The sequence below is a fragment of the Vulpes vulpes genome, chromosome 7 (genome assembly GCF_048418805.1).
Source record: "Vulpes vulpes isolate BD-2025 chromosome 7, VulVul3, whole genome shotgun sequence".
In the NCBI taxonomy this organism is placed as follows: domain Eukaryota; kingdom Metazoa; phylum Chordata; class Mammalia; order Carnivora; family Canidae; genus Vulpes; species Vulpes vulpes.
The window spans coordinates 65,837,647-65,853,985 of NC_132786.1; the positions used below are offsets into that span (position 1 = coordinate 65,837,647).

At 51.7% G+C, this 16,339-nt stretch overlaps 1 protein-coding gene and 1 long non-coding RNA gene across 2 annotated transcripts; one reads left to right on the forward strand and one right to left on the reverse strand.

Moving 5' to 3' along the window:
* Positions 1–9,539: 9,539 nt before the first annotated feature.
* LOC140599685 (uncharacterized) lies at positions 9,540–15,867 on the reverse strand. The gene is made up of 3 exons (XR_012002617.1): positions 15,204–15,867; positions 10,010–10,081; positions 9,540–9,890 (listed from the first exon to the last, which is right to left on the reverse strand). It is a non-coding gene; the product is annotated as an uncharacterized lncRNA (long non-coding RNA).
* Positions 10,888–11,858, forward strand: H3-4 (H3.4 histone, cluster member). The gene is made up of 2 exons (XM_025988716.2): positions 10,888–11,002; positions 11,263–11,858. Exons 1-2 carry the CDS (start codon positions 10,888–10,890, stop codon positions 11,856–11,858), a joined length of 711 nt encoding a protein of 236 aa, XP_025844501.2.
* Positions 15,868–16,339: the final 472 nt, after the last annotated feature.

Sequence of the window (16,339 nt, forward strand, 5' to 3'; positions counted from 1 at the left end):
CAGGCTTGGACCCTGGATCCAGTGTGCCTGGCCAGCTCGTCTGCCCCTCAAGGGATGAGACAGTGGAATGGCCTGGGGGAGCATGCTCTAAAGGAGGTGCCATCCATAGAAGCATTCATCTCTCCTAAAATACTTAAAAATTCAACCTACACAATGCAACCCAGTTTTCCTGACTTCACTGATGTGCCCTGGCCCCTCCTCCAGCTCACCACCACCCCTACTAAGAAAGCTGCATTCATTTCTTCTAGCATGCTCTCAAATGCACCAGCCCCATGTTCAAGGAGGCTTTTGTTTCATTTATTTTCACTTTTGTCTGAAAAGGTATGTATTAGTTAGGGTGCTGCCTAGAAATAGAATTAATAAGATATATAGATATGCACATATAGGTATGTTCCTTTCATGAACCCATTTAATAAAAAATAGATACATGTATTACACATATATAATTATTGGCTCTGAGTCTGAAGGTCAGAGATCGAGGAGCACCAAAGACAACAAGGATGTCCTGGCTCCTCAGCCAGACAAAGGGGGCCAGCTCCTGCTTCCTCCTTCTCTCCAGGCCCTCAGCGGCCTGGGTGGTGCCCCTCCGCCCCCACATTGGGGTGAGCCATGTGCTGTTCCGAGGCCACCCATTCACCAGTGAATCTCATGCAGAAACACAGACACACCCAGAATCATGTGCAATCCAGGCACCCTACAGAACACTCAAGCCTCCCCATAAAACGAAGCCACACCAGGTGCTTTCTACATTCCCGAATTTTTCTAGGTGGCCCAGTGATGAGCAGAATTAGGATCCATGTGCTCTGGTCAGGCCCATCCCACCTCTCCTGGGCCCTGTGTCAATGTTGGACTCTGTGGTCTTCCTTAAGGTGAATGTCAGCAAAGAGAAGAAAGCATCCTCAGGTCCAGGGGGTCGTCACCTGGACAGGGCCGGGACGGCAACCCTAAGGTGAACCTGGCTGTAAGCTGACCATCTAACCATGGTTGGCATGTCCCTCCCTTCGCAGGACAAAGCCACCCTGCATGCTGGGTGGGGCTGGTAATGTGCAGCTGGGTCCCCAGGATAAACACAGGTATCCACGTCTTGTTGCAGAGCCCACGTTTCAGCTCAACACTAAAAAGCTGGGAAGTTGTCTTTCCCATCTTTTCATGAAACTGAAAATTAACGACTCTGTGGACTCCCCAGAGAACTGTGGTCACAGAGTGCCTCCAACATCAGGAGACACAGGTACAGGCAGAATGTCACAGGTGAGATCTGCTTACATGGGGCAGGGGAGCTGGAGCCACCCACAAGTACGAACACTCCAGGTCATTCTCGATGACGCCCAGAGGCTGAGTGTTGGACGAGCCCAGAGCAGCAGTCTGCAGGGTCTTCAGCACGGACTCCTGCCACCGTGCTATGTCCAGGTCCGACAGCTGTGCTGTGCCCAACACCAGGCAATTAACTCCGCTCTGCCCCCATCCACGTGGAGTCACACCCCACAGGCCACCTCACAGCAGACTCCAGCCAAAAGTCCAGGGGTCGCCCCCGCTGGCCCCCCAGCTACAGAACAGAGGCTCCCATGGCCCCTCCTCGGGTTCCTGAACTTGCTCCAGTGGCTCAGATCTCAGAGACACACCCCATGTTACCAGCTTATTATCCAAGGCTGTGACCCGGGGCCAGCCCTGGGGCAGGTCACTCTTCTCACGTCTCCACATGCTCACCAGCTCCAAGCTCCCCAAGTCTGACCTCCCAGGTTTTCATGGTGCCTCATGATGTGGGTGTGATTGGTTACATCACTGGGCATTGGTGACTGATCCCCTCTTCCCTCCCAGAGGTCAGGGGGTGGGACTGAAGCATCCAACCCTCTGCTCCCAGGGTTGGGTCCCCTGGCCACCCACCCCCATCCTGAGGGGCTGCCCAAGGTCACCTCAGTACTTAACAAAGACACTTGTATGGTTCTTGGAAATTCCAGGTATTTTAGGAGGTTTTTCTAGTACTGGGTGCTAGGACCAAATGTGTATTTCTTATTGTGAATCACAACATCACACACATTAGCTGGGTTTTACCTCCAGGAGTCCCCTCATGTTTTCTGGATAAAATACGAGAAAGATCCCCCACTCCACCAAAGATCCAGCAGAGCATCAGCCCCCCAGGGCAGGGCATTCATCCAACCCAAGCCCCCTGGCCACCCTGCCCTACCTGCAGAAGGCAAATCAGCTATGATGCACTGTGAAGGTCACAGCCCAGCAACACAGGTCCACAAAGACAGTGAGAATGAATCAGAGTGTTCTAGCATGCTGCCCCTACCCACAGCCTACCAGCACTCAGTAGGGCTGCAGCTCATGGCAGCAGGTCACAGCAGGAGAGCCAGAGAGCCACTCCATCTCACACTGAGGTTTTAGGGACAAAAAGAACTCCAGGGGTATTAGAAGTTACTGGGGCCTGTCGCCACAGTAGACACAAAGCACAGCCCAACCCCACAACTAGAACACCACAGATCCTCACCCTCAGAGCTGATTCAGTATGGCTCTTATCACCAGTTACATGCGTCATGTCTGCCTTTCAACCAGAAATCACCAGACACACCCAAAGGCAAGCAAAACACAGTCTGAAGAGAAAAACAGGCATCAGAACTAGACGCAGGTTGACTCACGTATTGGAATGATCAGACTGGAATTTAAAATAACTGTGATTCAAAGAGATGGAAAAATATTCCATGCTCATGGATTGGCAGAATTAATATTGTAAAAATGTCAATGTTACCCAGGGCAATTTACACGTTTAATGCAATCCCTATCAAAATACCATGGACTTTCTTCAGAGAGTTAGAACAAATTATTTTAAGATTTGTGTGGAATCAGAAAAGATCCCGAATAGCCAGGGGAATTTTTAAAAAGAAAACCATATCTGGGGGCATCACAATGCCAGATTTCAGGTTGTACTACAAAGCTGTGGTCATCAAGACAGTGTGGTACTGGCACAAAAACAGATCATATATCAATGGAACAGAATAGAGAACCCAGAAGTGGACCCTGAAATGTATGGTCAACTAATATTCGATAAAGGAGGAAAGACTATCCGCTGGAAGAAAGACAGTCTCTTCAATAAATGGTGCTGGGAAAATTGGACATCCACATGCAGAAGAATGAAACTGGACCACTCTCTTGCACCATACACAAAGATAAACTCAAAATGGATAAAAGATCTAAATGTGAGACAAGAGTCCATCAAAATCATAGAAGAGAACACAGGCAACACCCTCTTTGAACTCGGCCACAGTAACTTCTTGCAAGATACGTCCACAAAGGCAAAAGAAACAAAAGCAAAAATGAACTATTGGGACTTCATCAAGATAAGAAGCTTTTGCACAGCAAAGGATGCAGTCAACAAAACTCAAAGACAACCTACAGAATGGGAGAAGATATTTGCAAATGACGTATCAGATAAAGGGCTAGTTTCCAAAATCTATAAAGAACTTATTAAACTCAACACCAAAGAAACAAACAATCCAATCATGAAATGGGCAAAAGACATGAACAGAAATCTCACAGAGGAAGACATGGACATGGCCAACATGCACATGAGAAAATGCTCTGCATCACTTGCCATCAGGGAAATACAAATCAAAACACAATGAGATCCCACCTCACACCAGTGAGAATGGGGAAAATTAACAAGGCAGGAAACCACAAATGTTGGAGAGGATGCGGAGAAAGGGGAACCCTCCTGCACTGTTGGTGGGAATGTGAACTGGTGCAGCCACTCTGGAAAACTGTGTGGAGGTTCCTCAAAGAGCTAAAAATAGACCTGCCCTACGACCCAGCAATTGCACTGTTGGGGATTTACCCCAAAGATTCAGATGCAATGAAACGCCGGGACACCTGCACCCCGATGTTTCTAGCAGCAATGGCCACAATAGCCAAACTGTGGAAGGAGCCTCGGTGTCCATCGAAAGATGAATGGATAAAGAAGATGTGGTCTATGTATACATGGAATATTACTCAGCCATTAGAAACGACAAATACCCACCATTAGCTTCAACATGGATGGAACTGGAGGGTATTATACTGAGTGAAATAAGTCAATCGGAGAAGGACAAACAGTGTATGTTCTCATTCATTTGGGGAATATGAATAATAGTGAAAGGGAATATAAAGGAAGGGAAAAGAAATGTTGGGAAATATCAGAAAGGGAGATAGAACATAAAGACTCCTAACTCGGGGAAACGAACTAGGGGTGGTGGAAGGGGAGGAGGGCGGGTGTTGGAGGGGAATGGGTGACGGGCACTGAGGTGGACATTTGACGGGATGAGCACTGGGTGTTTTTCTGTATGTTGGTAAATTGAACACCAATAAAAATTAATTTAAAAAAAAATAGGGATCCCTGGGTGGCGCAGCGGTTTGGCGCCTGCCTTTCGCCCGGGGCACGATCCTGGAGACCCAGGATCAAATCCCATGTCAGGCTCCTGGTGCATGGAGCCTGCTTCTCCCTCTGCCTGTGTCTGTGCCTCTCTCTCTCTCTGTAACTATCATAAATAAATGAAAAACTTAAAAAAAAAACTGTGATTGGGGCCCCTGGGGGGCTCAGTGGTTGAGCATCTGCCTTCCACTCAGGGTGTGACCCTGGGGTCCCAGGATCAAGTCCCACATCGGGCTCCCCTCATGGGCCTTCTTCTCCCTCTGCCTGTGTCTCTGTCTCTCTCTCTCTGTATCTCTCATGAATAAATAAAATATTTTTTAAAAAATCTACTTCTCTGTTCTTGAATGGTCTTACAACTGTGCAGAGAAGGAACAGCAACGATGTGCAGACAAGAGCCTCTGGAGGAGGGGCCCAGAGCTCTCAGGGAGGTGGGGGGATGGGGGTGCTTCAGCACTTCCACCTGTGAGTTGTCTGAACTGCCAGGAAGCAAAGTAGTGTTATTTACAGTGGACCCAGGACACCTGAAACTCATGCAGTACTATGTATCCATACTCAAACAAAAGTAAGCAAAAAACAAACATTCAGGGGCACCTGGGTGGCTCAGTGGGTGAAGCACCTGCCTTTGGCTCAGGTGGAGATCCCAGGGTTATGAGATCGAGCCCCACATGGGGCTCCATGCTTATTGCATCATCTGCTTGAGATTCTCTCTCTCTTCCCCTCTGCCCCTCCCCCATGCTGATGCACCCTCTAAATAAATAAATAAACAAAATATTTTTAAATAAAAAATAACATAAATACACAAAAAAGTAAAGGGGACTTAGATTGGTTATAAATGTATATTTCAAACTCTAGGGAAGTAACTTAAAAAGAAGTGTACATAGAATCATAATGGAGTAAATTTGGGGTAAATCCCCAGCAGTGCAATTGCTGGGTCGGAGGGCAGGTCTATTTTTAACTCTTTGAGGAACCTCCACACAGTTTTCCAGAGTGGCTGCACCAGTTCACATTCCCACCAACAGTGCAGGATGGTTCCCCTTTCTCCAATGAAATGCCAGGACACCTGCACCCCGATGTTTCTAGCAGCAACGTCCACAATAGCCAAACTGTGGAAGGAGCCTCGGTGTCCATCGAAAGATGAATGGATAAAGAAGATGTGGTCTATGTATACAATGGAATATTCCTCAGCCATTAGAAATGACAAATACCCACCATTTGCTTCGACGTGGGTGGAACTGGAGGGTATTATGCCGAGGTAAGTAAGTCAGTCGGAGAAGGACAAACATTATATGGTCTCATTCATTTGGGGAATATAAAAAATAATGAAAGGGAATAAAGGGGAAAGGAGAAAAAATGAGTGGGAAATATCAGAAAGGGAGACAGAACATGAAAGACTCCTAACTCTGGGAAACGAGCTAGGGGTGGTGGAAGGGGAGGTGGTGGTGACTGGGTGACGGGCACTGAGGTGGGCACTTGATGGGATGAGCACTGGGTGTTGTTCTATATGTTGGCAAATTGAACACCAATAAAAAATAAATTTATATAAAAAAAAGAATCATAATGGATATGCTAAACAGAGGACCGCAGATGGGCTCCTCACACCACAGCATGGCAGAGATCTCCAACCATCCTTAATGCCTACAACCACTTCCAAGTGACAGTAGTTACTACTCCTTCCCTAGTAGTACTTGGCATAAAGATGCGCATTTATATATGTATCCATACAACCACACATATATTACGCATGTGAGTATATCAGAAATTAATTTTGTGAACGCATTTATTTATTTATTTATTTATTCATGAGAGACACAGAGAGGCAGAGGGAGAAGCAGGCTCTATGCAGGGAGCCCGATGTGGGACTCGATCCTGGGACCCCAGGATCACACCCTGAGCCCAAGGGAGACTCTCAACCACTGAGCCATCCAGGTGCCCCAATTTAGTATATATTTTGACAATTTAATTCAGTATCACTGATTTGCTTTGCAGTTTTGAAAAATGTTATGCATTTCAAAACATTCTGAGATATTTCATTGTATGCATTTTTAAATGTCACCGAACTGCCAGAGGGGTTCATGAGGCCCCAAAAAATCCAAGAAGAATTAAATTCTTGTCACCTATTCACCAACACAGAAAAACGATACCTCCTAAAAAGGAAAAAGTTACAAAATATCATGGAAAATGTTTTGAACCCTGAGCCTGAATTCTTTCCTACTGTGGGGCCGAGGGGAATCAGCACTATGGAGACAATTCCAAGCAGACCCTCTTATGAAATGGGCCTTCACAGGGAACAGACCCTGTTATGGGAACCCTGTCATGGCTAGACAACCAGGCAGGGTCTGTGTGCAGGTTTGGAGGTACTTTGGTGGCATAGTGGGTGACGGTGGGTGACGCTGGGACACTGGGACACACCCCAGGCCCCTGGCACCGAATACGGTCTCCTTGTGGGGTACTAGGCAAGGGAACTGAGTGCCAATTGTGCTCCAGACCTGGAGCATGGGAAGGCAGGGCTGGCCGACGGTCAGCAGGTGTCTCCCACGAGGGGCCGGGCCACAGGGTATCAGCTGGGGTACAGGAAGGTTCCAGGGATAGCTGGAAGCCCACACGTCCACCACACCTGTGAGGTCCAGAAAAGCCTATGTACCTGCTAATCCAGGGCTATCTGCCGCTGGGAGACCCCACTCTGAGCCACAACAGGGAGTTCCTACCCAGGGAAGCCCCACGTGTTGCGGGCTCATGGGAACACCCCACAGAGAGGATATGCAAGGTCAACCCCCGTGACCTCCAGGGCCCAAAGGATCCACCACAAAGTGCTACACACGGCCCTGCGTTTCCTCAGTTGTACGTGCAACTCCCAACACCGTGAGCGGTGGAGAGCAAGGAAAGAACTTTCCAGACTGGGGAGGGCTTTTCTCCACCACAGGCTAGAGGCTGTGTAGTTGAGGCAGAGCCACTGAATGCAACTGTCTAGGAAGAATTGTGGAGAAGTCTTTGCTGCAGAAAAGGTGTTTATATTAGAGCACGGGGACTGGACCTGCAGGCAGAGATCGCTGCCCAGTGTTTGGGAGGGTGGCTCTTGACATCCTTCTAAGGTTGTGCAGGGAGCGTGGAGACAATCTAATTTTTAGGGGATTTCTGGAGGCTGAAAGTGAGGTCTCAGGGACCCCAGAGGTCCAGTTCAGCCCGTAATAAAACATCAACCTTAAGGCAGCCTCAAGTTCCTTGAGGGATGGCACGCTGCTCGCTGCGCATCATAAGGGAGTATCACCGTAGCTACATGACACTTGCCTTTGTTCTCATCACAGTGATTGGCACCAAATGTATGCACAGAGCAAACACAACCCCATCCATAAAATGCACGCGTCCCAGACAAGCCAAAACTTCCAGGAGGGACTGTTTGCATCTGAAAGTGTCTTTAGAGAGAGGATATCTCTCCTCTTGGGAAGGTTCTTTTTGTTTTGTTTTGGGGGTTTTTTAAAGACTTTATCCATTTATTTGAGAAAGAACGTGCAGAGGGATACAGAGAAGCAGGCTCCCGCTGACTAGGGACTCCATGTGGGGCTGCATCCGAGGACCCCAGGATCATGACCTGAGCCCAAGGCAGTTACCTCACTGACAGAGCCCCCCAGGTGCCCTCAGGAAGTTTCCTTAGGGGGTGATTGTTCCCTGGACCTTGGCACCCCTGAGGGAGTCGGAAGCACAGGGAACTCAGTTGCTGAGATCATGAAAACTGTCAACTGCACCAACTAAAAATCAGTTTTACAGGTAATGAAGAAACTCAGCTTTTCATGTGTGTGGGCCCTGCTCCTGGCTCCCGGGAAGCTATACTTTGACCTTTACCAAGGTCGAACCGACTCAGAGTACATCTGCTTCATTAATATATATGTAACCAAAACAGAGCATACCAAATGGAAAGAAAAACAGAAATTGTCGGGGGCTCCCATGTTAAAGGCCCACAGCCTTGCACACGCTAAACACATGAGATAAAGTCTGACTTTCTGGATGTCCTTCATCACGGTACCTTGTAATCTATGTAAGAAAACAGACCTACAGGGATCCCTGGGTGGCGCAGCGGTTTGGCGCCTGCCTTTGGCCCAGGGCGCGATCCTGGAGACCCGGGGTCGGGTCCCGCGTCGGGCTCCTGGTGCATGGAGCCTGCTTCTCCCTCTGCCTGTGTCTCTGCCTCTCTCTCTATCTCTCTGTGACTATCATAAATAAATAAAAATTAAAAAAAAATTAAAAAAAAAAAAAAAGTCTCAAATTTCAATATAAAAAAAAAAAAAAAAAAAAAAAAAAGAAAACAGACCTACAACAACAACAACAACAACAACAAAAACAGACCTAACCCTGCGGCCAGTGTCCCCTCCTTGGAGCATGCACTTCTTTTGGAAGCAGCTGCCTGACTCCTCCAGCAGAACTCTTTTCCTTTATAATAATAATAATAATAATAATAATAATAATAATAAAAGACGGGGGCACCTGGGTGTGTGGCCCAGTTAGTGAAGAAGCATCCCACTCTTGCCTTCAGCTCAAGGTTGTGGGATCAAGCCCCATGTCAGCTCTGAGGTCAGCACAGAGTCTGCTTGAGTGTCTCCTTCTGCACCAACACCACCCCCTACCCGAGCACTCTGTCTCTCTAACATAACTAAATAAAATCTTTATAAACAATTTTAAAAGGGCTTGCTCAGTTTGCATCAACACATGCGAGGAATACAGATTCTGGTTTCCAATCTGGTGGGGGGCAGGGGTGGGCGCACACGAGGTGGCCCCCAAGTCCATGTTTTGTGTTCAAAGGGAACCAGGTGACATTCCGCCACGTGCCCAGGTAGTGGACTCGAGTCCCCTGAGAATCTAGAAACAAAAACTTAAAAACAGAACAAAAAGCTCTTGTGGTCAGAAAAGTGGCCCTCAGACAAGGCACCCAAATGCTCTGGAGGAACCAAGGGGTCCTGCAGAGCCACGCAGCCCAAGCCCCAGGGCCAGCTTCCTGGGTGCTCCTGTGGAAGGCACAGCCAATGCCACGAACCCCTCATCCATCTGCCATCATCCCCCCAGAGACCTGCAGGGCAGGAAAACTCCTTACTCTCCTTAGGTCTTGGCAGGGGCTCTGTACAAAAAACAGATTAACAAGACAGAAGCATTTAAGTTTTCTGTTTTAAGATTTTACGGATTTATTTTAGGGAGAAAGTAAGTGTGAGTGGGGGGAAGGGCAGAGGGAGAGGGGGAATCTCCAGCGGACTCCACACTGAGCACTGAGTCCCACATGTGGCTTGTTCCAGAACCCCAAGACTGTAGCCTGAGCCGAAATCAAGAGTCTGCTGCTTAGGGACGCCTGGATGGCTCAGTGGTTGAGCATCTGTCTTCAGTTCAGGTCATGATCACGGGGTCCTGAGGTCAAGTCCCACATCGGGCTCTCTGCTCGATGGGGAGCCTGCTTCTCCCTCTGCCTGAGTCTCTGCCTCTCTCCGTGTGTCTCATGAATAAATAAAATCTTAAAAAAAAAAAAAAAAAAAAAAAACTCTGAGGCTTAACCATGCAAGCCACCCCGAGGCCCCAAGCATTTCAGTTTTATTGTGACTCAGGAGCCTTCAGAAGGAAATGAGGACCCACAGAAGTGGTTGAAGCCACATGCTCCTCCACGAGGTTCAAAAGCAGGGCACTTGTGGACATCAGTGGAGACATCTGCAAGACCAAAGGTAGGTAAGAGCCAATCCACGAGGTCTGAGAGCGTGGTCCCCAGTGGTTCTCACTTCCCGTCCATGATGGCAACGTTTCCTCTCCCTGAGCATAGACCCGTCACCTTTTACAGGGGAGTCAGCTGTTTCCAGGCAGAAAAAGGGGTTCTGTGCCTTCCCCTCCCACCTGCTGTCTTCCACGCACCTTTAGCTCAGAAAGCTCTTACATGGAAGGTGCATGTCTTGGGATGGCGCACCTGGCCACCCTTGAGCCACAACCTCAGAGTCTGCAAGGGCCCTGAGGGTCAGGCAACAAGGACACTTCTCCCCAGAGAGCAGGAACAGGACTAGAAATGCTGAGGGCTGAAGGGGGAGCATGGGGAGGCTGGACCCTGGGGCAGGCCAAGTATCAGGGGGTGCCAGGGGTCGGCACGTGATCGGTGCACACGAGCATCGCGTTGGGATCCCCCTGTGGGGAGAGGCAGTGTGCTCATCTCCCAGGAGGGAAGGATGGGGACACTGAGGGTGCGCCACCTATGGTGACATAGCAAGAAGGCATCCCCGATGAAGCCAGCAGACAGGGGCTCTAGGCAGGCCACTGGAGCGAAGGGACCCCTGTCGACACTGGTGGGGAAACTCAACATTATCACCACGGAAAGGCCAACTCAGAATGCAGCCTTCTAAAAGGTTGTTCCCACTCTGGAGCTAGAGCGTTGGTGAGCCAAGAGGAGTGCTGGGGGGGGGGGGGGGGGGGAAGGGAGGAGCTATGTGGGCAGAGGCAATGCGCATGGGGAGGTGACCAGACCCCGACCCATGACCCACGGGACTCTGACTGACCGACCGGCCCAGCACTCCCGGGGAAATGACCCGTTCCTGACCTCTGACCCAACAGACCCCAAACCCCTGGACCCCGACCCCTGTCTCATAGGCCCCTGATCCACCCGGCCCAGGAGCCCTTGCAAGGTGACCTGCCCCTGACCCCTGACCCACCAGGCAGCAGGCGTGGGAACAGGCATGTCCTCACCCGACTGGTGGTCACACGCGAGCCGTGTGCAAATTAGGAGCGGGCCGCGGGGGTGGAGCTGGCGCGGACCAATCAGAGTGCAGCCTGACATGGCGCCACCCCGGGGCCGGCCAATAGGAAAGCAGCAGCCTCTATAAAAAACGGGCCCTGCCCCGCCACTACAGTAGCCAACGCCTGGAAGCGTGGCTCGCACGAGGCAGACGGCGCGAAGTCTACTGGCCGCAAGGCCCCGCGCAAGCAGCTGGCCCCCAAGGCGGCCCGCAGGAGCGCGCCGGCCACCGGCGGCGTCAAGAAGCCGCACCGCTACCGGCCCGGCACGTTGGCCCTGCGCGAGATCCGGCGCTACCAGAAGTCCACGGAGCTGCTGACCCGCAAGCTGCCGGTCCAGCGCCTGGTGCGCGAGATCGCGCAGGACTTCAAGACCGACCTGCGCTTCCAGAGCTCGGCCGTCATGGCGCTGCAGGAGGCGTGCGAGGCCTACCTGGTGGGGCTCTTCGAGGACACCAACCTGTGCGCCATCCACGCCAAGTGCGTCACCGTCATGCCCAAGGACATCCAGCGGGCGCGCCGCATCCGCAGGGAGCCTAGGCCCCACGCGCATCACCATGCCACCGCTGCAGAACTCCCCACAAAGGCTCTTCAGAGCCACCACCGCCCCACAGGGGGCTGTGCCAACCCCGTGCCTTCCGACTGGTTCTTGTTTCCAGCTCTGGTTAGTGAGCTAGAGTGGGAACTGGAGCACCCCGCCCGGGGCTTGTGAGCCCTCCAGGAGGGTCCCTGGTCTGGGAAGTTAGCTGGGCAGAGAGGCAGGTCCGGGGGCACGCCCATGGGAACCTACCCCCCCAGCTCCGTGGGGAGTGCTGGCAGGCGGCAGGAAGCCTCCCACCTGGGACCGGGAGTGAGTCGGCCATAAACCCAGGGCTGACCCAGGCCGGCTGTAAGGCTGAGATGGAGGGCGGGTGTGGAGGGCTCTTCCTGGCGGGTGCTGGCTGCAACCCCATGTCCTATGGCCTTGGGTAAGAAGGAGGTTAGCTATGCTTGGAGGACCTGCAGATGACCTATGGCAGATGATCTGGACTGTTGTGACCCTGGCATTGTGTGTCCACCTGAGGGCTGAGGCAGGAGCAATGGGAAGAACAGGAGACCAGGTGGACCAGGAGAAAACCGGTCCCTCTGGGCACATGCTTGGAGGGTCAAGGAAGCCCCTCTGACAGGTGTCTGAGCCCACAGCCCTGTCTCTTCTGGGGCCTCTGGCCCTCAGAGATCTGTGTGCAGCCACAGCCTTGGTCTCTGGAGAATGTTCTAGCACCATGCAGACATGGCAGAGCCCAAGTGAGACAACCACAGGGACGCGGATGGCAGCAGGGCAGGAAGCACGTGGTTCCTTGCGCCGGGTACAGCTGAGCTCCCCAGCAGAGCAGGTGCAGCCCAACAGCAGGACTGCTGTGTGTCGCTGGTAGCTTTGAGGTCTGAGAAGACCCCAGCCCCTGGAAGGCCTGATGAGCTTTATAGACCTGTCAGGACCTGCACCTGTGTCTGCCCGTCCCTGGCATATGGGTACATTGCAGTTAGCTAGACATGGTTGGTCCTGAGCCCAGGTCCCCAGGCCTTGTGTGCCCTGAGGGGATGGCCTGAGCGCAGTGTGGAGGGCGGACAGGACCCTCCATGAGGACATCAAGAGTGGGAGCCCTTTTAAGATTTTATGTATTTACAAGACCCAGAGACACAGGCAGAGGGAGAAGCAGGCCCCCCGTGGGGAGCACAATGTGGGACTCGATCCCAGGACCCTGGGATCATGCCCTGAGCCCAAGGCAGATGATCCTCCACAGAGCCACCCTGTGCCCCAAGAATGGAAGTTCTTAATGTAAATGAAGGCAGACCAGGCCAGCACATCACTGGCTGGAGGTCAGACACACATGGAACTGATGAGACCAGCTACACTGAGTCCACACTGGTTAATGGGAGGGAGGGAGAGGATGGGAGGGGGTATGTGGTGGCTCAGCTGTGTCCCACAGGGCAGGGATTGCTACTTTCTTGGGGTTTTTAGATTTTATTTGAGAGAGCACTAAGAGGAGTAGTGGCAGGCAGACAGAGAGGGAGAAGCAGGTTCACTCAAGCAGGAGCACTGAGCCTGATGGGCTGGATCCTGGGACACTGGGCAGGGGTTGGGATCTCGACCTAGGCAGGAAGGCAGATATTGAACCGACTGAGCCTCCCAGGCTCCCCAGGAAGCTCCTTCTCTTCTCCATAGTGCAGGCCTACTATAGTCTGGTAGGTGAACTTCCTATTTAATACAATGAATTGTGTGTTTCTGATCCTGCTCCTCATGGGCTGTGGACCCATTTGCATCCCGTAAGCCATTCCAGGCCGCACTGAAGGAACAGATGGGCCGCAGGGACTCCAGCGACTTCCTCACACAGCAAACAGTCCTTGTTCAGAGCCCCTGACAGGCCATCAGGGAGGGGAGGGCACCACTGCTGCATTGGAGGGGATTCCCCAGGGGTCCAGTGCTCTCCTTGGGGATAAGTGGCTGGGGCTGCCCTATGACAGGAGCACAGCAGAGACCAGGCTCAGCTTCCCGACTGGGGAGTCAGGAGAAATCAGAGGACTTTCTTCTTGTCCTCACCCCTGACGCTTCTTATGGGACAATTTTGGGGAAGGACATCAAAGAGACGTGATCACCTGGCAACCTGAGAGCTGGATCAGGGCACTCCAAGGCTCCCCACTGCTATCCCTTTACCTAGGCACATGGGCCCTACTTGTCTTTCCTGCTCCCAGGGGCCGCTCCAAGGACAGAGCCTTGAGATACTGACATGCAACGCCTGCCTGGCATACGTGCCTGAGCCCAGGTAAGGCCTCTCCAAGCTCATAAGATCTGGCAGGCGGTGTGGGGTCCGCCGGTCCTGCAGGCACCCAACCCGAGGCTTGTGTGTACATGCCTTTGCTTTATTACAACGGCCCTTCGCCAGCCAGTCTCTGGGATCTCTCCCTGGCCCCTGAGCACAGGGGCCACTTTCACATTGCACCCAGGGAGTTCCCAGGGGGCTTTCAGACCAGCAGAGGACTCCTGGTTACTTGCCAGCCCCTGTCCCCCATCCCCCCTTTCCCACTCAGCCTGTCCTGCAGGCCTTCTTACCTGAGTCTGTGGCCAGGTGTACACACCTGCTCCAAGTTGGGCCATGAGCCCTCGGGCATGAGTGTCGACACCTGGCCCAGAGGATCGTCAGAGAATCACATCAGACAGGCCAGCCAAGGGGACGCTCAGTGTGTCCACTGTCTGTGATGGGCCGAATTGTGTGTACCCCCAGACCCTGCAAAATCCCTTGCTGCTCCCCAACTCCCAGGACCTCAGAATGAGACTGAATATGGAGATAGGGCCTTTGATGTAATAGCAAGAGGAAATGAGGTCAATATGGTAAGTCTTGATCCCATAGGACCACTGTTCTGAGAGGAGGAGGTTAGGACACAGACACGTGCAGAGGGATGGCCATGTGAGCACATGGGGAGAAGGCAGCCGTGATCCTGTGGTTTACGATAAGAAATATACATTTGGGCTCAAAACCTTTGGAAGTTTCTAAGTGATTTCATGGCTGTTATTATAGCAAGGCCCTGCCCACCACACCTGTGTGTTGATGAGGTGACCTTGGACAGTCCCTCAGGATGGGGGCAGGTGGCCAGGGGACGCAACCCTGGACGCTTCAGAGCTTTGACCCACACCCACCACTGTCCAAGGGGAGAGGGTGCAAACTGGACTGAGGGCCACGTGCAGTTCGCTGCTATGAAGAGGGTCACCTGGAAAAGGCTAACATAAGACCCCAAAGCACAAAAGCCCTCATGCTCTCAGCTGCCGGGACCAGGATGTGGGAAGGAGCAGAGACGTGGCCTGCAGAGGCTGCCACCACCTGCTAAGCCCAAACAGATGCCGCCATCTCTGCAGAGCCCAGTGGCTCTGGTCTCAGTGCCTCAGATGAAGTGAGGGCCTCATGAAACCAGAGGAGCAACCTTCCTGCATTTTCCAGAATAACTAGTTTGAGCCGGTGAGCCCCATCCTACAGTAGAGGCCTGAACTGGCCTTCTGAGTGAGGACATGCTGCAGTGTGATTACCCAGAGGCTGGAGGGGATCAGGATGTGCAATGTTGAAATACACCACCGTGGCATACTGATGACTTTGAGCTGAAGGCGATCGACAAACAGCACACACAGGAGGAGCTCTCTGCCCTTCCACCTGTTCTGCCTAAAAGCAAAGCAGAAATTCCCATTTGTACAAAAATTTCCATTTGCAAAGGTGCCCGTCTTTTGTGACAGAAAGAGGACAGTAAGTCTCATCACCGGATGGGCCTGAGATAAACAACTCTTACCTATCTTTAGTTCCCTCCAGTCACCTTCCCACAATTCACCCCCTGATGCCCATACCCCGTTTCCTCTGTTGAGGTGCTTCTCCACAACTTATCACCCTTTGTTAAAATGGTATGGAAGTTGGGACACCTGGGAGACTCAGTGGTTGAGCGTCTGCCTTGGGCTCAGGTCATGACCCCAGGGTCCTGGGATCGAGTCCTGCATCAAGCTCCCTGCATGGAGCCTGCTTCTCCCTCTGCCTGTGTCTCTGCCCTCTCTCTCTGTGTGTCTCTCATGAACAAATAAAATCTTTAAAACAATAAAATAAATGGAATAAAAGCCAATTTGTGTTTTCACTTCTTTTCTGTCCCATACATACTAAGAACCTAAGATAAAATATGTATGCCTTCTTGCCTATTAATCTGGCAGTTATCTGTTTAATTCACAGACCCCAGGTATAGGACCTAAGAGGGTAGAAGGAAAGATTTCCCCCCTCCCCGCCCCGGTTAAGGCCCATGGGGCACATGCAGTAAGTATGAGAAATAACCTATGCAGTGGCAATATGCTGCATCCGGGATGCAGGACTGTTTGTTTCTGACACAAAATCCTGACAGATACAGCAATTTTTATGGTAATGACATATCAGAAACAATCACATTAGCAAGAAATTTGGAAACCAGGGTCTGGAAGACATGGTGACAGCAGTGCAGGTACTGGCGCTACAATCTGGTAGAGAGAGGCCAGGCAGACAGGTGTGGAGCAAACAACATAATAGAGACCTCCAGGGGCCTCCTGTGTGGCCCGGTTGGTTGGGCATCTAACTCTTGATGTCAGGGTTATAAATTCCAGCCCGGCACTGACCACCTCCCTGGAGGGAAAGGAAGGGATCCTAGTATGTGGCCCTT

Bases quoted from the DNA above. Each gene is read 5' to 3' on its own strand.
- H3-4 (XM_025988716.2), top strand. From the start codon at position 10,888: ATGACCCACGGGACTCTGACTGACCGACCGGCCCAGCACTCCCGGGGA. The intron at 11,003-11,262 runs GCCCCTGATCCA...CCGCCACTACAG, and splicing joins CCCCGACCCCTGTCTCATAG to TAGCCAACGCCTGGAAGCGT.